Source organism: Orbicella faveolata, unplaced genomic scaffold (assembly GCF_042242905.1).
Source record: "Orbicella faveolata isolate gen_17 unplaced genomic scaffold, um_ofav_v1 contig_2, whole genome shotgun sequence".
In the NCBI taxonomy this organism is placed as follows: Eukaryota; Metazoa; Cnidaria; class Anthozoa; order Scleractinia; family Merulinidae; genus Orbicella; species Orbicella faveolata.
Window position 1 is genome coordinate 4,510,740 of NW_028301547.1, and position 25,459 is coordinate 4,536,198.

General features: G+C 37.1%; 1 protein-coding gene and 1 long non-coding RNA gene across 5 annotated transcripts in view; one reads left to right on the plus strand and one right to left on the minus strand.

Annotated features, from left to right (window-relative positions):
- Positions 1-25,459, plus strand: part of LOC110065469 (uncharacterized) — a 37,792-nt gene that overhangs the window by 6,147 nt on the left and 6,186 nt on the right. For 2 of the 4 annotated variants that reach the window (XM_020772613.2, XM_020772612.2), the window contains exons 2-8: positions 15,914-16,361; positions 19,452-19,703; positions 20,175-20,195; positions 20,315-20,365; positions 20,565-20,603; positions 20,855-20,887; positions 24,071-24,124. In XM_020772613.2, coding sequence (XP_020628272.1) covers positions 15,914-16,361; positions 19,452-19,703; positions 20,175-20,195; positions 20,315-20,365; positions 20,565-20,603; positions 20,855-20,887; positions 24,071-24,124 — 898 coding nt within the window. Of the gene's footprint in view, positions 1-12,253; positions 12,326-13,373; positions 13,450-15,913; positions 16,362-19,451; positions 19,704-20,174; positions 20,196-20,314; positions 20,366-20,564; positions 20,604-20,854; positions 20,888-24,070; positions 24,125-25,459 lie in introns of those variants that run through there. The other 2 variants (XM_020772611.2, XM_089288902.1) reach the window with 2 other exon arrangements.
- LOC149111658 (uncharacterized) lies at positions 8,879-22,497 on the minus strand. Its single transcript, XR_016207032.1, has 2 exons — positions 21,480-22,497; positions 8,879-19,722 (listed from the first exon to the last, which is right to left on the minus strand). It is a non-coding gene; the product is annotated as an uncharacterized LOC149111658 (long non-coding RNA).

The window sequence follows — 25,459 nt, forward strand, 5'->3', positions numbered from 1 at the left end:
TCTTCAGATTTAACCTGATGTGGACTGATTGACAAGGTTAGTTTGCCGTAATCCTTCAGGTAAACTTGAGTAAGTTACGAAGCTCAACCCATTGTGATATCAGTCTGTGATGGTCCCAGTTGGTTTATTCGATTATAGCTAAGCAGGCTCAAGCTTTCTTCATTCACTCTATGGTGGTCAAAAATTAATACTTTAAATTTGACAGGGAAAGATTAAACCGTCGATTTCTGTCAGGTAATAAACTCATAGCCTGGGAATTGGTCTAATTTGTCCTGCTTAACCGAGAGCTGTTGAGTCATTGACTGTTTGATCATCGACTGCCAAGTTTCAGTGACACATATTCAGTAAAACCATATGTATTTATTACCAATGCAGTTAACTGTTTAGTGGCAATTAGCTGAGAATAAAAGAAAGCTGGTTTAAACAGCTGGAAATTTTAGGGTATTTTAAAGCAAGGGTTTTTGGAGCAGAAAAACAGTGGCCATGCAACGGGTATTGTAGTTGTATTCAAGCGGTTGCCTCGGATGTGATCTCATTCAAACTGTATTCATAGCACTCGCCAAAGACAAGTGCAAAATTGTCTTATTCGCCTCTGAAAGGCGTCAGAAGAAGAGAAAATAAGTATTCAGTGTGTTAATACTCTTTTTTGTGAGCTAAACCATCTACAAAAAGGCACCAATTTCTAAAATATGTCTAGAAATTACTTCACGAAGGTCAGCATGCAACATGCAACATGTCCACCATCTTGTTTCACTACGTTTTAAACCTTAAATAAACCTTAAATAAAAAAAAAACCAGTGTTCAGAATGCAATTTTTTTTAATTTCACTATCTGATGGCAGTCAAGTTACACTAAAATCCATCAACTGATTTCTATAATGAGAGTGAGTGTAAGCTAACCCTTTGGTGTGTACTACTTAATACAGAGAATTTGAACTGAACTGAGATTGGTTCAGGTTAAACAGCATAAATCGTAAATATGTCTGCTTTGTCTGGCTCTAGTGTGTAATATAAATGCTACTTCTCAGTTAAGGCTGACTTCTGTGAGAGGACCTACTCCGAAACTTGATGTTTTAGCTCTGCAAGGGAAAGCAATTGTGGAGATACGTGGAGATCCACTTAGGTACTTGTAGCAATTCCTTCTTCGCCATTTTTTAATCAAACAGTAAATTGTACTGCTATCTCGTTGGCGGTATACATGTTGTTGCGTTCAAATCCAAATCACTAGCTACATCATTGTCTTGGATGAAATATAACCAGTGTCGAATTTATTTTCATCCACATTGTGTAAGCCTCGAGGCCCATGCATATGTACCCAGTTTCAACAGACTGCCCACTGAATGTATCATCGAACAACATTAATGGTTCATTATGAAGTTTGGTCTTTTTACTGAGAAGTAGTCCATCTTTGTTAACAGTTAGATTTGACTTTTTGTAAGGCAGGAATTAAATTTCTTAAGTTTTGGTATAGATCAAAAAGCTATCTCATAGTTTATTGACATCACCAAAAGTATCATTTGAGTTTTCTTTGCATTTGTTGTTTTGAAGCAGCCATGACCTCAAAACTTGAAAGTTCTGCCAAATTTAATTCATTGTTTAAAAAAAGGACGTTCACAATACTTTATTTATTGAGACTTGTAGAATTAAAATCAAGTTCTTTTTATAACTGCTGGACAACAGCTTTTTATAGCAGCTAGACATTCTTGTCATTATTCTGAAGTTTGGGTTGTTAAGATTTTGTACATTCAGCTTTGAATAATACTGGACAAGTGACTGCATTTGTCTGTCGTACGAATTTCATGGTACATTTCAAATTTTCACTTTAAAAAGTATCGTTTATGGCTCTTTTACTACAAGTGATTTCTGAAGCCGCTAAGATTCTGTAGTCACATGAAACTTCTTGTGATTTGAATGTAGAATACCATTTCGATTATTTACAAGTTATTAGGTATGTCTCAGCTTGGATTGAAAGATTTGTTCAAGGAAATCTCATTGAAAAGCTGAAAAAAACCTGTTAGTATTCTGAATTTGAATAGTTTGCAGACTTTGGACTTGAAAAATAAAAATGGGCCAGTGACTGCCTCTAGATCTCTCCAGATATGTCGTGGTGTATCCAAATTATTTTAAAAAAGTCATTAAGCTGGGTTACTGTTGATTCTTGAAGCAGTTACTCTACTACTGGTGACCCACGAAGTTTACATCCGCTTGATTTTATATTTAGAATATCCATTCGGATTATTTGGAGTATAGGGACGTTCAAGTTTTGCTTTAAAATTTGAAGCCAGTACAGATGGAATCGAGCTCTTAGCTTACACAGCTAGAAAACCTTGTGAGTATTTTGAAGGTGGGCTTTTAAGATTTTGTGATGACTTTCACAAATTAAACTGTCCAAGTAATCGATGACTGCGTGGAGTTCTCTGGAGATTTCTCCCGGAGCATTCACATTGTTTGGTTCTTAAAGAATCATTTATTTGTGTTACTGATAATTCTTGATGCAGCTGCCATTTTGCAGTTTGGAACGGCCTGAATTGAGGTTTAAATAGATATTGTTTGCAATTTAGAGATGCTCAAACTCTTGTTCTCCGCACTTTTACACGAAAAATTATTCCAGTGAATACTGGACGAGACACTGCTTTTAGCTCTCTCCAGATATCTCGTGGTACAGGCTAAGCACATCATTTAAATACGTTTGTGTTGTTTAAGTACTAGCGATTGGTGAAAAGGCTGTGATTCTAAAATACCTTTTTCAATTATTTGCTATTTAGGGACTTTCAAACTTGGTCAGTAAAATCTTAATTTATGGAAACGAGCCCAGGTGAAATCAAGTTTTTCTTTTTAATTAACAGCTGTAACAGCATTTTAAAGTCAATGTGTTTAAGATTTTTATTTGCAGAGAGCAAACCTCACAAGCCATGCTACTCGATGAAGTTCTTTTTGGCTAAATGCCGATGGTTAAACACAATTGTTTAAGCATTTGCCATTGCAAACGTGGAGCTGTTTAAATACACGTTCAAAGGCTCTGAAGAGAAAGCTAGAGAAAAGTTTAATGGTTTTGTAACGGAAATGAATTTTTGCAAGTAAGCTTGCTCTATCAACGGTGATACAGCACTGACACGATTTTCAAAACCCTTCGGTCTAATTTTCATATTGAAATATACATTCGGAAATAAATGATTCATTTGTCTTGGAGGCCAATAATTTCTTACTTGTATACTGTATTCCCTTTTCGGGTTGTACCAGAAAACGTAACTAAGTTCTTTCATCTGTTACCGTGATAATATTAAGCTTGTTTTGAGATGTACCTTCGGTAGAGCTTATGCGTGTCACAACACTAACAAACAATCAGAAAACGAAATAATACAAATCTCGTTAATTAAATTATCACCTGAAATCATGGAACATTCAAAGTCTCACAACTTCAAGCAAGATATATTTAATGAGTCCTCCAATCTGTCAGTGTCACAAGCTGGCTGCGAAAATGTGTTGCGACAAGCACTAGATTCCATTGAGGAATGTTGTTCTTCTAGCGTCGCCACACCCTCTCGCTCACTACGACACTTTTAAATCGTTCCATCAGCGTCGATAGATCTGCAACCAAAACATAACATCAGTGTTTAATAACCGTAAGTACAATTCTGCTTATTATATTGTGCCCTCTGCTTTTCCTAAAGACTCTGTTTTGGATTTATTAACATCGCGGAATGCTGATTCATAAAGGCCGTAAAGATTGTTATGAAGATTGTCTGTCAAGCAACTGGCTTCATAAAACCAACAGACCCATTCAAAAGTCGTTCATTTCAAGACTAGAAAAACAGAATTTCTTCTATTTCACTAAAACGGCATCTAACCACCCAAAGACGACGATATATTACAAAAACTACTACGAAAGGAAAGATAATTTTGTGTGTTTTGCATACCATTCATGCACGTACACATTTATTAACCCTCTTAGTTTTCATAAAAATGTAATTGCTGATTTAGGACCGAAGTCTATTTTATGAGAAAGAAAATGCCTAACATTTAAATATCATCCTCTAAGAGAGAGAAAACGTAACATCTCTTAAATTGAAGAGTCCAAACTCATTTGGCAATTGCAAGTTACCTGCTGCTGAAGAAGTGAAGTGAATAGTTATTCCTGAAGACTTGGCACACTTAACTGGGCTCGTGTTGTACGACATTTGTTCTTTTACTACATGTTAATCAATATCACGATAGAATGCAAAACATTTCTCTCATAGTAACACAAAGATCCCTTGCAATGCATATTGACTGAAATTTATTTGACTCTCTGAAAGAATAATCGATTTCAGACCACATATTGGTGACCTCAAGAAACAAAACAAGCCTAGTACATCACGCTGTTACAGAGACCATGCTTGTCAAATTTCAGTTTCCTTCTCCATAATTTTCCCTTTCGAATTTCAACCAAACGTGTTTGGAATTAATTTTCCATATTTGATATAGAAGACTAAATCATGAAGAAAAAACTTACATTTTGATTATAGCATATTTGCCATGAAATGCCTGATTGTACAGTGGAACCTCGATAGAACGAAGGGCCAAGGGACTGGCAAAATATGTTCGCTATAACGAGCTTTCGCTATATCGGAGTTCTTTTCCATATATTTTACTATTACTAGGGAAAATGATACCGTTCGTCACACCGAGGACTTCGTTAAATAGAGGTTCGTTAAATCGAGGCTCCACTCAGGACAAAGTAAAAGATTATGATGAAGATGTTTTTGACTTAGATATAAAAATTCCCCAGGACTGTTGAGCTACGAGCTATTCACATTATTGTTCAGTTGTTCTTACCACTTACAAGCCACTCCGTAATGAAAACAACTTTTCATTCTTTTTTAAAACATGTCTTCAATAAGTATAGGTCCAATCTCTGTAGAATTGATGGAGCCTTCAAATTACTGTCTTCATCATATTAAGCGACTTCATATTAAGATAGCTACTATTAAAATAAGGTTGCATAAGGAGAATCAAAATCAAATTACATGTTCGATACAACTTGTTGGGCTGCTGTGCGAATTCAACAGAATCAGGAGGAAACATTTTTGCTCAAGATTACTGATAAATTCCGGAAACTTCACTTGTTTCTGTTATTGTTGCATGCATGTAGCTGAAGATGGGGAGAAATTAATACGTTGCTTGGCAGAATTCAACAACCATTTGATATCATCTCTTTATTGCATATTTTAAAATCTCCTTTTATTTACTTTCAGGACAGTTTCTTCCAAACTTTCCAAAGCATCTACATCTAAACAAATACTTGACAGCTAAATTGCAGCATATTGTGCAACAGTTTCAGCTAATTTTTAATGTTTTTGATTTGTTGTTTATTGCCACGTTGTTTGAAGTAGTTACTGGAAATTAAAACGCGTGCAACAAACAAAGTACTCATTATGCAATTCAGTCGCTCACTTGCTTCATTCTTTAGCTATTCTATGATAGTTTTACAACTGATTTTGCCGACTCCTGTAGGTATTCAACCGCTTCCCCCTCAAATAAAAAAAAGTGAGTATAGAATATCATAAATTGAAAGCAAGGCATCGAGTGGCAGTACAATTTAAGAGACATCTTTGAACAATTTGACTCTTTCGTCTTTAAACAAAATTTGCTCGATTCTAGCCAGTGTTTGAAATTGGCAACTTATTTCTTTTTGTTTTTTAAAACTACCACCCCCATACCGAGCTCATATTGGAAGATTGCTTCGATCTTTTCTACATCTACATCTACATCTACATTTATTAAGTCGGTAAAATCATTAAGACATCGCACCAACTAAACTATAAGAGTTGATTATAAAATATAGAGATAAATAAATAACTAAATAAATAAACTCTGATAATACATATATAAAAATATGTGAATTTTATAAGAGTATCATATAAAAATGTATTGTTTAAAAGTCTATTGATGCTTAGCTAAATAGGGAAGTAACTTAGAGTTACAAAGAGCCAGGGAGTTTGACTCAGCTATATCCACGGGTAGTTTATTCCATAGTGTTATTGTCCTTTAAATATACTTCTAAGCTCCATTCAGCGCGGCTTTGGCTCGAATGACACTAAGTTCTCGGTACAAGAACACTCACTGGTCACTGAATTTTAGCTAGTTCGTATCTAATAAACAAGCTATTTGAAATTGTATGGTAAACGCTGTCATAGAACCTTCATATGTAATGATCCTTGCGGAAAAATCAATAAATACAATTTGACTTCTGTCTAGGATGACCTTTATAAACGTTTCATATCATCACATGTGTCGAACGGAAATGGCTGACACTGTCAGGGAAAGATTAAGATGAATGAGCATTTTATTCCATGTTCAAAATCTCTTTCGGAAGGTGTTCGTCATAATTACAAATGTCTGAAGGATTACATCTGTCGAACAAATCATTTATTCCTGTTCAAAAATCTCCCATCTTTAAGTATGAACAAAAGTAGTGAACAATAGCTAAAATCATATACAAAAGTAACTAGATAATAAAAATAAACTCAAGTCTCTATAGATTTAAAACGAAAGAAATTAGATTTCTTACAAGCAGCGCTTAAAAAAAATATCAAGATACTATTTACTACCCTCTGAGGTATGATCATAAAGAAAATTTATGCACAATTGGAACAAAGGTTTAAAAGATCTTCGGATCAAAAGGGAGTAAACCGCGATATACTTCTTTATTACTCTCAAGGATTTTAAGGGTTGTTCCCATCTATTGTCAAAAAGACCTTAGAAAAACATGCTTTCGAGGGTTTAAAGGATTATTGCGAAGAAATAAAATCTCATTTGGTAGTAACGAATTCTTACCGTCACGATAGTGCAATGTTATCGATCGTTTTTACGTGACCTCATCAAATCCCAAAATCCAAAACTAAAGAGCCACGAAAGTTTTTATCCTCATCAGGCATGAGAGGATGTAAATTTATGTCTGTTTACAACTTTTCAGCTCAACCGCGTGCTTGGTTTGGAAACCAGCGCAGTTTGAAGTTCGGAGTTAAGGCGGTGCGTGACATTCCGCTCCTATCACGTTTGTGGAAAAATATACACGTATCTAGTGATTTTTAGCCTTTTTAGGAGTTAAAGTGTTAGAAAAAGTGCTTGAGGGAATGTTTGTTGGCTCAGTTCAGATAATCAGTCGCCTAGATAGTCAAAGTAAGTTCCAGATGCTTACACCATTTCGCGGCCGCCATGTTGGTGGAGCACAGAGCTCCCATACTGGGCTCTGTAAATTTGCGCAAAACATTTCGACGAATATCTGAAGTTTGGAAAACGCAGAGAACTAAAACTTGGAAAAGTGTCTTCTTTACCTGTTTACTATAACAGTACAATTTCTTGACTTTATCCACTGAATAGTTTTCGATTTATTTTTTCGTTGCGTGACGGTGAAAAGGATCAACACTAACTTACCCAGAAACGTACAGGCTTTGCTATTTACGGCCTGATCGATTTTTTGTTTCATGTCGGTTCCGTTATCCTGTTTCGTATTTTTCGAATTTTGATTATTAGTAATATCTTAATTCTCAGTTAAGTCTTCAGATCCTCTAAAACCCTCTTCTAAAGACTATACTTATTAAATGGTCCATGTTTGTGAACTTCCAAATACGCCTCTCAGATTAAAATTATTTCAAAGAAAAATAAAACTTGTTACACTTAAAACTACCATTTTGGCCATAGAAGTACTGCGAGTTAGAAGATTACACTTAAAATAAGATAATTAGTTATTTAGAATAGAGGGAAGATACATAAGTGCCCTCGCTAAAAAAAAGCCTTGTTTCCTCTGTAATTATAAATCTGGCAGACAGAACTGATTTGCTCTTGTCAATATCACAAGAAAAAAACAACGAAATGTGCAATTCCACTACAACGAATAAAATTTCACAATGCTTTCAAGAAGATATCAAGTTAAAACCTACAATTACAAAACTACAACGGGTTATTTATGAGTTTTATAAGATACCTCATGTACACTGAATTTTGTTTTGGTTAAGAGTCCGAAATTGTTAAGTAACTTTGGAATTTCGAAAAGTGGTCTATGAAAGATATAATCTAATATAAAGAAGCTAAGTTTCTTTCATTATATATCAGAAAATATTGGCAGCTAAAATGCATGTTAAGTGATGCTGACTCAGTAAAGGTCAAAATGAGAGGGAATTGACTGAGAGCTACTGTTTTTTTTTTCTTCTGTCAGCTGAGAAATCATGTGTTTCTTAAACGAGAACTGACATGTGAGATCTTCAAAATTTGCTGATTCATGAGAAATTAACTAAAATATTTTAACTGTCATCTGAGAAATAATAAGTTTTTTATTTGATACCTGAGATCTGAGGTCTTCAAAATTCAGTTACTAATAACTGAGAAGCGTGCTAGGTCTTAACATCATAGCTGAGAAATCACCCAAAGATTACAGTACCGCTTCCAGACTGCGGTCTCCAATAACCTGGTTGTCTAAATAGTGCTATGACAAAGGTTCTTTAGGAGAGGGATAGTATTTTTAAAAAAAAATAAACTGAATTAATTTACGTATTAAAAAAATACCACATACCATGCTTAGGTACTTTATAATGGGGCTGTGATTTCGCTGTGCAAGAATGCTCAGAGAATGCTGAACAGTTTCCGGGTTATTCCAAATAACAAAGTTATAACTGAGTCACCAATACATTCAAGACAATGCTTGTATAAAGGTGGGCGACACATACTAAAAAAAGAATGACATAAATTTGGACTGCAAGCATAAGCTGATGTAAGATATCCGAACTTTGACACCGACAAAGAGAGGAAGCAAAATTCAGATCACGTCCATTGAAGAGACCTACCCAGTCAGGTAACTTCCTAAAATAACTCATGAAGAAATTAATCACTGCTAAGTCACATTAGTCAAACTTGGATGATTTATTAAGCAACTAATAGTAAAGCTAGATCTTTACATAATAATATTTAATGCTTCTACAGTCTATTGAGTGTGATTTTTCGTCGAAACTCCATTGACTTCCATTGTCAAGGGAAGACAAATTTCGGTCTGTGACATTCAACCGCCTTAAGGCTGATTCGACGAGTTTATGACTTTTTAGTTCTTGCTCTAGAATAAAGAGGTGTCATGTTAGTGCAAAACACAATAAACTAATTATTTTAAAGATTGACTCTAAATCTGTTTGTGCCCTCTTCATTAATACTGCAAACTATCTTGTTGGTTCGGAACTGGGGTTAGAAGAAACAAATTACAATAGCGTATTAATGAATTAAGCCACGTTAAGCAAAATAAGAGCCGACTTTGCAAAGACTAAGCACTTCCTAATTATCTAAGGTCCTATCATAGACCAAATTAGGAAAATAGCTCTACCGATAGTTGTCTTTAAGACGTGATATGAAATTTATCCTATGGCTTGCACAGTGTCATAGGTCAGATATCGTTCATTTATTGTATTTGCAATATAATTATTAACCCGATGTGTGAGGAACGCAGTGCAAACATGTCCGAGTGACTAGAAATGCTTCTATTTTTATTCCAGATACATTCAGAAACAAGTAGACATTGATGAGTGGGAATTACTTCCTTGTCTTCAGTCACGTACAGACTTCTGAGTCGAACATCCTGCCTTTATTTGAAAAAAATTTCGAATCATAAATTTCATTATCTTCGGTTCCATCGTTCCAAATATATAAAACAGTAAAAAATTCATTTTTGGAATTCTATATAAACCTCCAACTAACACTTCTTTTGATGTCACAAACCCTCTTTTTCACAAACATGAACCACAGTGGAACCTCGATGTAACGAAAAGCCAAGGGACTGGCAAAATATGTTCGCTGTAACGAGGTTTCGTTGTATAGAGGTTCTTTGCCATACATTTTACTCTCACCGGGTTGAGGAATGTCGTTCGTTATACCGAGGACCTCGTTGTTAAACCGGTTGTTGTTCGTTAAATCGGTTACACTTACAGTTTCTGTTTCTACACTAAAACGAGGACTCACGAACTTGTGGCCGGCCAACGTTTACTTAGACTTCAAACCGTTGTTGTTATAGCTAAGCTTTTCATGCTTTTTCACACAACAAATATACTAAACTTCAAGCGGCTGAGGATATAAGGTCCTCTGTAAAAACCGCGCGTCATGGCTGTAAATTCTGTAAGTCTCACAAACACCGTAATTGCACCAAAATTCTAAAGTGAGTTTGGAGAAAATCAAGTGAAGAAATTGAAATTGGTTTGTTTCTCCGTTTTAATCCATGTGGGCATTTTTTGAACGACTGTGTTCATAGCAACCCCTACTTTATAGAACCTATGGGTCCTGAAATTTAATATGGGTCTTGCCTTAAGTTCGCTATTACGTAATGAGCTCCTTGATAAATTACGGCTATGCATTTAAGTAACGCTCCTGTAAACGCAAAAAATACGTAAAATTGGACATAAAATCACTTCGCAGTAAGAGAAAATAAAGAGGTTGTTGATATTTTTTAAGGGAAAGTTTCTGTATGGCCTTAAAATAAGCTAAAATAAATTCGAAACTTGTTCCCTGTTTGTTCTGTTAACTATTGAGATATATCAGAAAGTTTCGAATCAAACAGTTACTCGACAAAAAATCCACAGAGCTGACAAATTATACTTGGCAAATTATTTATTTTACACAGTCGAGAAAAATTTCACAAAAAAAATTGGCTTGCAAACTTTTCTTTAAAAATTTAATGGTCCATGGCTTCAGCGAGGCAGCCGCTCACAGGATGTCTTCGTTGTTCCAGAATGAAGACTGTGACTAAGATGATTATGTAATCCCGGCACGTACGGAAACTCAGCGACGATCGTATTTTTGTCTCGCGGCCGGTCTGGTGGGGTTGCTCTATTGTGCGGTTTGCGCCCGGTTGGAGCAGGTGCCTGCCGTACGTGCCTCGAGACGGCGAAAACAGGATGCTCTAAGCATTCGTAAACATGATCGTCGCGCCTCACTAATAATATTTGTTGTCGGAAAAAAATTGATTGAATTTAGAGACATCCACTTCAAAAATATACGGATAGAAAGTATGATACATGTTTGAGATAACACGACTTAGCATTTTTAATTTATGATTTCTCACAATATTTTTTCATTTCAATATTGGTGGTAAAATCATAAACGTAACAGATCATCTCTGCTCTTGTATAAAGCATTATGTCGTTGGGCAAAATTAAATTCCCTTTGGGAAATACTCCGGTTGCGTGACACGAACCCGGCTTATTCAAACATGTATGTCTAGTTTTAATACTGATTTTAAGTTGTCGCTTTTATCTAGGTAGAAAAGTGCGCAATTTTTAATTTAGTTTTCTTGATATTTTGCCCTTTGAATTTTCAAAACGAAATTACACACTGTTTATGGTAGACGGTCTGTTGATCGAAACCTAGCAACATGGAGAGGTTACGTGACCAAAACATCATTACCTTTGCATGCCTCGACGATTTGTAATTGTGTTTATTTCTGGATGGACGGCGCAGTCAAAACACGGAGACACAGACATTGAGCGAACGATGGAATATTTAAATAAAATTAACATTTAGTGGGTTTGTTTGACGGAAAATATTTTTACTCTTTCCGGTGACTTATGAAATGATAATCGGCCTCAATTCGATCACGGTTTTTCCATTCCTGATATTTTTAAGTATAATGTTATGTTATAACATATAGAAGAAATCTTAGGTCTGCAAGTATTGTTTTCGACTACCTGTCTTGCTTTTACGGGGTGAGAGGGTCACACCGGATGTTACTGTCAATCAAACTTGCGAGCTCCCGCCCTCTCACATATTCAGGTCCATTCCGGATGCAAGCGCTTTCAGCCAATCACATTTCGAAAAGGCGCACAAGTTTTCTTATCTTCCAATGAAAAAGATGCAGGGAAAAGCCCTTTTTATAGCCGCATCTTAAACGCGCTAAAACGACGTAGCCGACTTGAAACGGCTCAGTTTGCGATGATAAACCAATTGGTTAGACATAAAAACATTTGCATTACCGAGCCCTCTTGAAAGCGTTACAAGAGTTGCAGTGCACGAGACATTGGTTGGACTCTCTTATAAGGTAACAGTATTTTTTCGATGTTCACAAACTTGTAGTTCTGGTTGGAGATCTGAGGTGAATTTTCGGTGTGTGTTGGATTTGACAAGCATTCGAGTATATTTTGACAACTTCTCGGCGAAACACCCACGCTAGATTGTGCACGAAACTTGCCTATGCACATCAAGTCGAACTTCAAAAGCACTGTGTTTTCGCCATCGCGCGTAACACAATGGCTGTATTTTCAGGTGTCGTGCTTGTTTGGAAAGCGAGCTCCGAAGTCATGGATCTCAGTTGTCTAGACGTAAGTATATGAAAGACAATGATACGATCCCAAAATACGCAGTATCACGGAGACCTAGGGGCCTTAGACCTTCAGTGCATGCAAGTTACGGTTGTTTCACCTGAATCGCACAAAGCGTAATAATTTGTCTCACTTCTTCGACTGCGAAAGCGAAATGAGAACATGTGTTAGACGATCTGTTGCTATAAGAAGTTGTTTAGCTTCAGGTCAAACAGAGAAAAACGAAAATTGAAATGCAGATCACGTTTGCATCGATCAATCGCTGATAGTAAATTGTTATGTCGCGGCCTGCGGTAGAACGTATGTTTTTGTAAATACTTATTGAAATTCACAATTACGTCATACCTTGTTGAATATATTGCCGCATTGTCATTTTTGGACTAGAGGAGTATTTTTAACTTTAGCTGACGGTTTCGTCTCTCTGAAGAATGAATTCATCTTGGTAATCCCTTGCCTGTCGCTCGAATTGAGCTTTGCACTTTATTAGGTTAAAGTACAGTCAGTAAACCAGATAAGAGCCAGTTAAAATTCAGGTCCAGTTGATTTCTAACGTCACGCAACACTAGTCGCGTGACATAAAGCCATTGTTCCATACATGATATATCAGACATGAGAACAAAGATGGACTGAGTCTGTTAATAAAATGCAGAAAACATTGTTTTTATTTATAGGCATTGAATTTGCAAATGCCGTCTGCTCTTCTAACTGACTGTGGCGTATTTTGGTGGTTCATTAATTTACAACTGCGTGTCGCCATTTGTGAAGATCTTTTCAAGACTACAGAATTTGAGCATTTTGCACCCGCATCTCAATCGGCAGATTCAGTTTGATATTTGATTTTAAAAGCTTTCTCTATCGTGCCAAGATCGCATCCAGACTGAGAGAAATAATCCGCTAACAACACTGGAAACTTTTCTGCGACTTCTGAAGTGAAACTGCCCATATTTCATAACTCTGAAGAAACGATACAGCTTCAACACTGTAGCAGGTGTTGGAAATAATTTCATTTTTTAATCGGCATTGTGTTCAAGACGACTAAAGCTTTTAAAGAGTGAGGTTTCGCTATTCAACAGTTCGCTGGCGCCTTCAATAATTTGGCTCTGCAGCTTTGAACCCAAATGGAGGTAGGTCCCTTACGTAGAAAAGATTTTCTCAGCTTCAACTTGCACGTCGTGGCTTTCAATGAAACCTCTTATAAGAACACCTAGAAAGTGTTCTTCAATAATAGTTCGACGAAGAAAAATTCAAACTATGAAGTGCGTGTTTCAACTGATGGCGTTTAATGTTAAAGTTACAGTCGTTAAAAAATACCGAAAACCGACACAATGTATAGAATCTTATACTTTTAACTGTCGAGTGAGGCAAACTGACACAGAGAGCTAAACTGAGCCTATTTCAATGTCTACGTTACTTGTTTATCTCAGACGAAGCTAGACTATTCATTATATTATATTCGCCGTTTCGACACAGCCGGCTGTATTCTAATTTTGAGGCTATGGCAACGTTCGCTATAAACAAGAAACTGCAAATACTGAGGATTTGAATGCTGTTGCAAATATTGACACAGCCGTCACATTTTCTCGCACCTTAAACAACAAAATGAAATCGTGACGCTCTGAGATCAAAAACTACTTGGAATGTTATAAAAATAGCGAAACATCGCAAGCACGTCCAGGGACCGAACCCCTGTAATTAAACAAACTCATTCAGTGGTTTTCTGACGTCGACTGGAAGTTGTTGTGATAAAAATAGCTCCTATTTTGCCGCAAATTCAGTCAAATTAGCTATGGCGTGCTGCTTTATGATGCCCTCTGTAAAAAACGTACGTGACCTTGTTATCCTTTTGTGGACATCATGACGAAAAATGTACGTTCCAAACAGAGGACATTTTCCGTTGTGGACACTGTTAAAATTTATCAGTGGTAATAATTAAGTTCTTTCGACGCGCAAGGTAACTTTGCTGCGTTTTGAATCAGCAGTTGTTTTGCAAAAACTCTACGAGGCATCTTAACCAAGCTGAAAGAGAAATAATCTTTACAATGTAAGAGAAGCATTTCAAATAACGCAATAAAAGTTGGAGCAACTTTTAAGCCCAGTTAACTGAGATAACATGGAGGCACTTTCGAGATCCCAGCACTTTGATAATGGAGTTTATCCATGCCTTTGGGGTCGAGAAAAGGGTTAACAATCGATCTCCATAATGACTACCATGCAGTTAATTTGGATTCTCGTCAATATTTGTATCCAAAGAATGATTATCTGGAAAGCAACAAAGACAATGATCAGCATATTACTTCGTTCACTTTTTTTTTGTTTTCACCTGATACATACATGCATACATCAACTACAGTGCCAAGATTATTTAGCATCTCTGCTAATTGGAGACAAAAATAAAATTCTACTTTATAATATTAAAACTATATAAAAACTAAGGAATCCTGTTCATGAACAATAAAAATTAAACTCTGGGCTAATAATTACAAAGACATTCATTATAGGAAACTATTTTATATGATTTAGGCTAAGAACACCTATATTAGCAAAGATCACTAGTATTTTATAATTTTTACTCTTGTGTTTTTGCATCAAGCTCACGTCACTCTCCTTTCTAAGAAAAATAATTGAAAACAAAACGTCAGTCCAAATTATTTAAAAACACTATTATCATAGCAACAAAATGAATTTTAAGGTAATCATACAAAAATACGAAAATAGGAAACATTTCAAAAGTTCAAAATTTGCAGAGAACTTATTAGAACATGCCACGTGAAATTTACAGTTTTTAGATAGAACCTAGCTTTTAAATCTCTTTTGTTTTGTATTGTAGTTTATTTTATATATATTTTATCGTATTACTTCTGATCAACAGTTCTCTTCTTTGTAAATACCTTTTAGATAGTCTTTTTAGTTTTTAGACACAGCCACATCAGCGTTACTGTTATTATCGTGTATAAATAAATGCATTACCTTACCTTACCTTTACTGTTCACGTTTGACGTTAAATCATAAAAAAATTATAGAATAGGAACATTAATTTCACTGAGGAACATTAATTTCACTGAAGAACAAGATAGACGTTCCTACTATGTATACAAAGAGTTGTAAGGGTGTACATGTATACATTTAGTAGAAAGGCACAACAACAATCCACAAATTAAAAGTAGTAGAATGAAGGGGCTGAGGGTACATAAAAGAAGGAGAAAATATAACTATAAAGCTGAGCTGACTTACTTCAAATTTGCACTCTTTGAAGTTTTCGAATATTTCAAAATTTTAACCAAATTCAGTGCAATTGGGCTAATTTCTATCACGACAACTTAAGTGTACTCACACATAATCTAAACCTGCATTTTTAAAATTCAGAATATACAAGCATGTTTCATGCCTACTTAGAGTGAATACTGAGCGTGGAACAGCTATTTGTCCCAGACTTTTATACGCTATATAAAACGATGAGTAACTAACTTGTTCTTATTCACTGTTTTATTGTTACTCTTTTGACGTGTAGCTAGAGGCTACTCAGTTTTCGAAACAAACTTGTTATTGTTTTGTTGTATAATGAAGTCACCTTGTCGGTCTTCTTTTTAGACTTTTTCAGAATTTGAGTTGACTGAAGCAGCTAAAATGAACTGCGACGAGGTTCCAGGCTGGGATAACTCTCTGAGCGATGCGCTGATGTTTCCCAACGGTGGTGGAGGCCCTCGATCCGTGGACAACACTCAAGTAGTTCCAGATCTTAATGAGAGCACCCTAAGTGGAGACATTCAGATGATGAGTTTGGACTGCCCAGTCGTATCGCCGGAGGATCTGACCAAACAAAGAAGCGACAGCCTCGGCAGTTTAAGCTCTTGGAAGAGTTGCTCCAGTCTGACTTCTGGCTATCAATCAGATGATACTCACTGGAGTACGGTGAGCTCCCCCAAGTATCTGGGTATGGACGAAGAACTTCCCTCTTCCCCAGCTGGTAGTACTCTTTTAAACTTAGACGGCATCTCATCTCCAAATGTGCTGGAGTCTCTTGGCCCTACAGCTGAAGGTTAGCCAGCTTTGAATCTCTAGTTTGCATAAGCATTTCTTCACACTAGCTTCCATACCACACATCCTGTTAACCTTCTGTGTAGCATGGAAATGAAGTTTCATATACACGAACACCTCTGGCATTAATTCGCACAAGGCCTAAATTCAAGGGCCACCGATGGACAACTCTAATGTATTTCAAACGGTATGTTTACTCTGACAATTGTCCCTAATCACTAAGGTACATTTGGATGATTAAGAACAACGAGTTCTGGTGCAATGATCAGTTGCTTGAGATAAAAATGGTTTAAGTCAACAGAAACCGTTTTAGTTCATTTTACACTGCAAAACGGTTTGTCGATTGATGTAGTATTAAATTTTAGTTTCGGATTTTCGATCAGGAACTGACTTGCTTAGTTTGTGTATCTGGCCCTAGTTAAAAAAAAAAAGACTAAAGGCAAATGAGCACCACTGTTGTTCAAGAATTGATCTTTTAAATCAACAGAATTCGTGTGAATTATGAACGTTTTGTGGTCTACATTCTTGTTTCGAAAGTCACTATACTACCAAAATACGATCGTACTCTTTTCTTTGATGTTCATGAAAGATCTTGCTGGAAATGTGCGCCTTTTGTGTAGTAAACTTTTGCTCTTCTCTTCGATCACATTCGATCCATTACAGATGTCTAAGGCATACGAATGTGTTAATTTCGATGCAATTTTGTCTCTTAGCTTCTCCACGTAACATCCGTTCTTTTCGTATAAAAAGGCGACTGTTAGTTGTTATTTGGATTCAAACCTCACGAGCGCATTGTTTGGAGGACGGTTTGTTGTGGTGCAAATGCAAGGCCCGTTCGTCTTAACAAGAAATACAGCCATTAAAACATGGCTCCACCAAATACTTCAGTTGCTATCGCTCTTCATTTGCAGCATTTTGATTGGCTGGTCGAATGTTACCCATAATTCAAATCTATTGTTGGCGGTTCAAAGCGTCTTTGGAATGTTCTTCCTGTTTACAGCGGTAAGAAGTTTGGTTCTGCAACTCCTCAGAAAAGCGGGAAACATCCGGTTAAAGTATGACTTTACATAGCCGCAAATCCACGGAAAGTTTCAAATAATACTTGCCAAGCTCAAAGATGTTTTCTGGTTTTACGGTGACTCAGATTTTTGCGTTTTCTTCCCGTTTTCTCTTGTTTTGGGTTTCTAGCTGCTTAAAACTTCCGGTCGAATCGATCTGTGCTCTAGAAAGCTATGGACAGTCGTTTCATCAAGGTTCTATACGAAATCGGAACCAATGGTTTGTTCCTGAGCACACTAAAATCAAGGTAAGCTTTCGTTTCCTTACGTGAGTAAGGATTTTCTTGCATATCTACAAGTCTTCGAACTATCACGACATGCTCGATTTGAGTGCTTTTCTGAAACATACAAGATAGATCAAGATAACTCGTCAAGCCCATTTAGCCTCAAGGTAGCCTTAACCAGTCATGAAATGTTTGATGTAAAGTGAGTCGATTTCGTTTGGAGCGTTGTTCTCAATTTGCCCGTAAAATGTTCTGATAATTCGTCTACAAACCGGCGTTAACCAAGTGTAACGAAAGTTGCCCGCCTTTACAGTTCAGTTCCATATATTGGGCAAATGGATTTCAATTAATTCGTATATAGTTTTGCTGTTGCGGAATATATAAACAAGAGCTTCTTAATTACACCAGGATTATTGAATATTCCGTTTTCAACCTTTTTCTTTGCAAAGAGCTTTTTTCAGAAAGAGTCCAGTTTTTCGTATGCACGAAAATGCTTACAGCTCTTAACAGATTTACTAAACTGGATATTTTATTTGCTCTCCCTTTCATCGCAAGAGAACCATTTCAGTCGTATTGCGTAGAACTGAACGGTTTTGCAAAATTCAGCATGTATCTCTCCGTGTGCAGACAACACGATCGCCTTCATGCGATGAATGTTCTGCTTTTGTCTTCTTTAATGGACGAGTGATAATCAAAATTCAGCCAAGAAAACTGTTCAAAGCTTGGACGAAACGTTGACGTTTTTGCCTCGTTTGTTTTGAAAAGGACCACAGCTTCTGTTGATTCTGTGTTCGGGAAAACTGTCAGAGTTGTTGCTCGTATATTAGGCTCTTGATTGTAGTTGGTCTTTCTTTCTTCTTCTACTATGAATATAGAAAGGCAATGAGGTGAACCATTTTCCTCGACTCCTACATGAGAGTTAAGGCTCTTTAAATGTCGTTATTTATCTCCTAATAAGCGGTTTTGCAGCATGGTAAATCTTTTGTCTGTCTCATTCTCCGAGCTGAATATGATTTATCAGTGACTCTTCTAAATGACATATGGGCTGATTCTTTGAACCATATTTCTTCACTTGGTTCTTGCAAGTGGAAGCAACTTGTCTATAAATACTCACTCAAGTGATGAGTCATTCACTCATTCCCCTCTAGTGACCTCAATCATTAGACTCAGCCCCATTTACACATTTGCTCATATACCTGTTGATTGTCCATTCACCAATTCACCAATTCACCTATTCACCTATTCACCTATTCACCTATTCACCTATTCAGTTTTCACTCTCATCCCTCCCCCCTTTCTCCCTTATCCACCCTCCCCCTTTCTTCCTCCATTCCTCCATTCCCTCATTCACCCATTCACCCACTGTATTCACTAGTTATTTCATTCATCCATTAACCCAATCACTCAGCTTCACTCATGCACCCATTCAATAATTCACCTATCCATTGATTCAACCATCCACTGATTCTCTCATTCACACCATATCCAGTTCATTTATTCATTCACTCATTCATTTATTCCTTCGGCCCTTCAACCATCCGTTCAATCACCAGTTCTTTCATTCACTCATTCATTTATTCCTTTGGCCCTTCAAACACTCCCTCGATGGCCAATTTGTTCATTCACTCATTCATTTTTTCCATCGGCCCTTCAACCATTCCCTCGATCAATCACCAATTCGTTCATTTACTCATTCACTTTTTCAGTCACTCAGCGCTTCACTCAGATTCATTAATTCAACCATTCACCCCTTCTCTCACTCGCCCATTCACTCATTTCCTCTTTTCCTCTTGTGTGTTTCCCATATAGGTCTATCCAGCTCAGGCGCAGATTGGATGCGTTGCTCACCTTCTACCTGGACAAAGGCTCAAGTACAGAGCTGGCTGAGGTGGGCCTGGAAGCATTACAATATCCCGGGAGAGTATGACCTGGGGAAACTAGACCTTACTGGTCTAGAGCTTTACTTCTCTCCAATAGAAGAGTTACAAAACCGTTCAGAACATGGAGGTCTTCTGTACGATGCCTTCACTCAGTTACAATTGGATATTCCCCAGTGGGAATGTAAGTATTGTGGAGCAGGCTACAACAAATATGTTATATAAGACAAATAAATAAATAAGCATTTAGATAAATAAATAGGAAAAAATATGTCTCTCAGTCTCTGTAGACTACGATATTCAGCTTTTTCTCAGTTAAACATTACTAAATCAGTAATACGTGGTCAGTGTATGAGTGCATTGGAATGAAGCAAGAAAAAGAAAAAGTAACAGAAAGTAATTAATGAAAGCAAGAAAGAAAGAAGAAGGGAGGAATTGAAAAAGACTAAAAAGAGGAAAAGAAAGGAAAGAGAGAAAGAAACAAGAATGTAAGGAAGAAAGACACAGAAAGAGGGAAAGAAGCAAAGAAAGAACGGAAAACGACAGACACCCCTTAATTCCACAGTAAAATGGTGGGACAATTTAAAAAAGATTCGTCGCCCTTCACGCTTCCGAAAACTTTTTTAATGTTAATTGATTTGGTTTTCTTTTCCAGATAACAGTACCTTCTATGAAGGTAAGTTTGCTTTGTCATGAACCTGTTTTGCTACATGTCGCAGAAAAAGGTTTGCCAGATCTAGACTGAGCGAAGCCAACACGGACTATTATTAAATTGTTTTTTCCTCTCTTTTACAGGATTTTATGATCCGTTAAGTGACGAGATCGTTAACTATCTTGCTGAGCAAGGTATTGTATTCTGTCTTTATCCGTTGGTACTTCATGTGTAGCACTGAGTTATGAGAATAAAAGATAAATTCTCCTAACGGACAACCAGTACAAGAATTCTGTTCTAGATGATGACTTTTTTAATTTTTATTATTTGTCTGCGTAACAACGCAGGAGAAATTATTTGTTTATAACTCATGGTGTCTTTTGCTCTTTAAAGGTTTACTTAATAACGAGCTTGAAGATCTTGATTTACAAGGTGAGAACGCTGAGATTCTTGGCTGCCAAAAAGAAGCAGATAAAATCGTTTCAAATCTCAGTTGTGCATGCTTTTCCGTTTTCGATCTTTTGCAATCTTTTGCGTCAATTTCTTTTCTATTTCATTTAGTACTGCATATGTCGTCAGTTATGCTTTTATTTTCGATTTTCCTGTCTGTTTTGAATTGACCTGTTTAGGAGTTCTTGTCGTAAAGGTTCTTTCTAAAAATCCACTTTTTTCTTCCTTTTCAGACTTGGCAAAGCTTCTTGATGATTCAGAAAATGGTGAGTAAAAATATCTGTTATAGCATGCAACTGTCATTACCTAGCTTGTAAAATCGTCCATAATTACCTTAGATGGCCATGCCCCTACCAAAAACTGCGACCGAAACTTGTCTATTACGTAAGCAAAGCTGTGTGCGTAATAGAACTTTCATAGGTGCATTTCATCAGTGTATCTTTTATCGCGTAAAAGTAGCTTTCGAACTCGAGAAAAATTAGCGCTAAAATTTGAAAAATTTCCGTAAGAAGCACGAGTTTCCGTCCACACGGGTCTCTCTTTTCAGAAGGGTTACTCCTCGAAGAACAATTTTAATTTTAATCATGGTAATTCAGTTTTCGTAATTAACACCAAAAAGCCCCGTTGGGAGCTGTTTATATAATCTGTCTTGTATTGGTGCCTAAATTTTGGCGACTACTATGCTGCACAGTCCTAGACAGTGATTCAGCAAAACTGGAAATTATTAATGTCGACTTGTGACAGATTAAGCTGTGATTAAGTTGTGTTTTCCGCGCTCGACTTGCCATACTGCTAATACCACTATCGATAGTAATTGATTGCAAAATGGACGAGTGAATTATCAGAATTTTAACTTACCTCTCAAACATAACCCTCAAAACGCTGTGAATTGCTTGGTAACAGAATATAATAACCGGTGAACACTCTACATATTTAACAGAAAATTTGCGAAAAATGGCACGTATTCGTGACGTCAAACGGGAAATATTAACCGACCCCGACTTTCATTAACCGAAAGTAACGTCACTATCGTGGAAACAAAGGCAAAGATAATTGAAATGTCCGTCACAGGAATTGCTCCGTCTTTCCGCAATTCAAAATTCGTGACTCGATATAACTTCTCTGCTTCCTAGTGCTCAATTTCGATGCCATTACTCCGAAGTGTCTCTGTGACCTTTTACACGTGAAAGAAAAGAGAAAAAACGTCTCATTGGTTGAAAAAAAAAATTTAATTGCGTCCGGAGAAGCAAGCATTATAAACTTTGTTCAAGTGCATAAAGTGCTAAAGTTCACCAAAGCCAAGCTTCTACCGATTAAAGACAAAGTACCGCTTACGAGCAACTGCTAGTAATGTTCGCTGTAAGATAAAAGACGAAAGAAATTGAATGTATACTATTGACAGCTTCCTCTGAAGCTTGCTGTGAGCAGAACATAAGGTTCCGCATGAGTTATTTCCTTATGTCTCGGTATTAGCACGTAGCGCATATTGATCACTGCGCAAGTGGATAACACGTGATACCTCGCAGGTCGAGACTTGCGTGGGTGGTTGAAAGACGCACCCTAGTTCAATGTCTCATGATCGAGGCGAGCGCAAATTCCAAGCTTCGAAAGAAAATATGTTCAGTTTTCGAGCGCGTTTCGCAGCTTAGTACTCTTAGTGTGTTTTTCAACGGGTTTCGCCGTCTTCCGAAGGTAGAAATTCGCGACTTTAGCCGCGACAGATCCGCAATAAAGTTAAGCTTTAACAAACAACATTCCTTTGTTTCCGCCTGACGATACACTGACCGTAGAGATACGCTTTGTTACACACTTCCGGGTCTGTTGGTTTTTGTGTCAATGCTGCCCGTCTATGCTATCACGGACAACCGTTTGATCACACTTTTACAGCGCATTTGCCATTTCGACAGCGTATACTCGTTTCAAAACTCGGGAAACCAGCCTTTTGAATTCAAATTACTCGGGCGAAACAAATTATACTGCTCGCTTTAGTAAAAATGCAAATAATCCATCGCGGTTACGTAAATAGGCAAGTGAAATTCGAATCGCAATGACCTCTCACTTACTGAGGGGATAGTGCTCGGGAGGCTTTTGTTCTGATGCTTTAAACATTTGTAAATAGAGGCCGAAAGTGCTAAAAGGTTCTTCGTTTTATAACTTATGCTTTCAAGATATCTTCTTATGTAATAGCATCAATTCACCGATGATAATATATCAGAGAGCAAATTCAGTAAAATGTAAATGTTTATGACCTTCCCTCCCCTCCCTCAAAGATATTTTTTGCTCAATAATCCCCCAGCATATTTATCGACTGTGGTCCGTGGTTTGCTCTTGCATGTTGAGTTCCTAATAAGCGAGCTTTCCGCCAAACGTTCAAAGCTGGAAATGCCCTATTACTGCTCTTTAAGAATATTTAGCAAGGAGAAAAAGAAAAGACGTCGACGAAAAGGTAATCGACTCGAATTGAATCATAATATTTCGTTAGTATTAGCTCGTATGCCTTGCGTGAACTGTCCCTGCAATAATTTGAACTTTTATGATATATTTACTGTTAGCCGCCGTTCATTACTTTCGTTTGGGGAAAGTGTTAAAGCTGAAATGTAGTAGTTCATGCCTTGTTGTTCGAATAGTCCGGTTTTAGAGATTACAGTCTACATTTCGGATGGTAATTTGGAAACGGAGATGTCGATTTGCAGTGTAATTTTACGCAGCCAAACTAGCTTCCTGATCGATTGCATCTTGTATAGTTCTCGCCGTTTACGCCGTTTATTTAAGCTCTATCTGACAGACTTGCGTTCATTGCAGCTGATTGTGAATCTCGTTTGTTTTATTGGCATTGCAAAGCCTCGTCTGCGCCCGTCTGTTGCATGAATGAAACTAACAACCGTGTTCGTTTCCGCACCGCTTCAGTACGCGCCATATCCGTACACGAAGGAGGCGAAGGAAAGACGAAGTGCAGTCCATCGCTATTTTTATAATTTCTGGTCAATCCTTTCACATCGTTGAATGATACAGAATTCTTATTGTTTCTCAAGGGCTAATAATCTTCCCAGATGACGGTCTATCGTACAATTGCAAAGGTTCTTGTGTGACCATCTTTTCGGGTTTCTATGTCGGGCGGTGAGGTGTACATGTATGCTAAATACCAGAAGATTGATCAGTCTCGAGATATTCTCAAACTCTTCGCTAAGACTCTACGTGCCTACATGTGTCTCTTTAAGCGTTTAGTCTGTTTAAAATGGCGAAGTGTCGTTAATTGTGATCAATTTTGAGCAAGGTTTATTTAACAGCGCGACGAACCAGGTTTCATTCTGAATAGTTTTCCGCGTTGCGGGGCGCTATGGTTTCCATTCACTTGGCATTGAAATGAGCTAGACACGCACAATTATTGCAGAAATTTAGCGCTGTTTAACGAATCATCGAACCATCTAACGACACCTTCTCTCTTTCAGACGAATCTTTTAATGAAGATGAGACACATGCTGAGGGAGAAAAAGATGTCAGAGGTAAGTTAGTAGCTTTTGGACGAAAAATTATTTTGTCACGTAGCGGGTTGCATCAGGTTAAATATTTCCGGGAGCAAAAACAGCTCTCTCGAAGTTTCTTCCGGGAGCAAAGCAGTTCGCTTTTTGTTTGCTCTATGGTTAGGTGTTCTCATTATGCTTGAATGATCGAAGTTAACTGACATTACTTGTTTTTGCTAAGGGTATTTTGTAATTTCTTTGTGTTAAAACCACAATAGAGATATCTTTGGCTTGTGGACGTAATTTATATTTATGTATTAGCTTTAACTACCTCCGTTGTTCGCTTTAATTCCTGTGTTACCTGTCTTGGACAAACGAAGAGACTGCTATACATCTCATTTTTGCATTCAGACGAAACATTTTGTTCTCGTGTTTTTTGCTGTTTCGTGGTCGAAAGGTTTAGAACAAGATTCGGGAGTGATAAGTCTCGAGGACAAAATGGAGTTGACATTTATTGATTTGCATAAATTTCGCAATGACTTGTATATTAGCGCTCGTCAATAAGGTTTTGTTCTGAGTTTCCTCAGTTTCTTCACCAAGGTATCGCTGATTTATTCAGGAATCACAGTTTTAGTGTTGATATCTTTTTATCGAGTCAAATGTCGCCGGGCCTAAAGTAATACTGCTCTCAGATTAAAGCATAATTATCATATGGGCTCTCTCGTACCGAGACATAAACACACAGCACTTCCTTTTAGCTTCGATTTGTACTCTCAGCTACAACTTAATGGAGAGTTGCTATTTCAGCACTTTTTTGGTAAAACCGTCGTATTCCGAGTCCAGAGCAAATCAATATTGTGAACATTTACTCTGTGACAATGTAACGTTAGCTTACGATATTAAACAGGCTTGGGGTTTACGATGCACATATATTAAATATCGTACACCTTTGAATATGCAAGACTTGGAGGAAAGTAGATTTTGCTGATAAAATATTAAAACATCTTTTCAGTTTACAAATGCTCTGTTTTAACTTTAAAAGAGATTTGCAAGCCTGTCGTTTGTAAACCTAAGCATGTAAATTATAATTTAGAGCTCTGTGAGATTTTGTTGTAGCGTTCCTGATATTAACCGTTCAATAAATATTACCACTATGGAGCCATGTAATGACGTCTGTCTCGAGATAAATGGCTAGTTTATTTCCTAAAAAACTTGTAACTGAGATTCGTAGGCTTCGCTGTGTAAGACTGTGGTTTAAAGTGTGAGGAAAGTTCGCTTGAATTTTCCATTTCTAGTGTTGACAACGAAGGCGCGAAAGGTTTCTAAACAAACCCCCTGGCACATTATAAACAATTTCTTAAACCGTTGTATGTATAA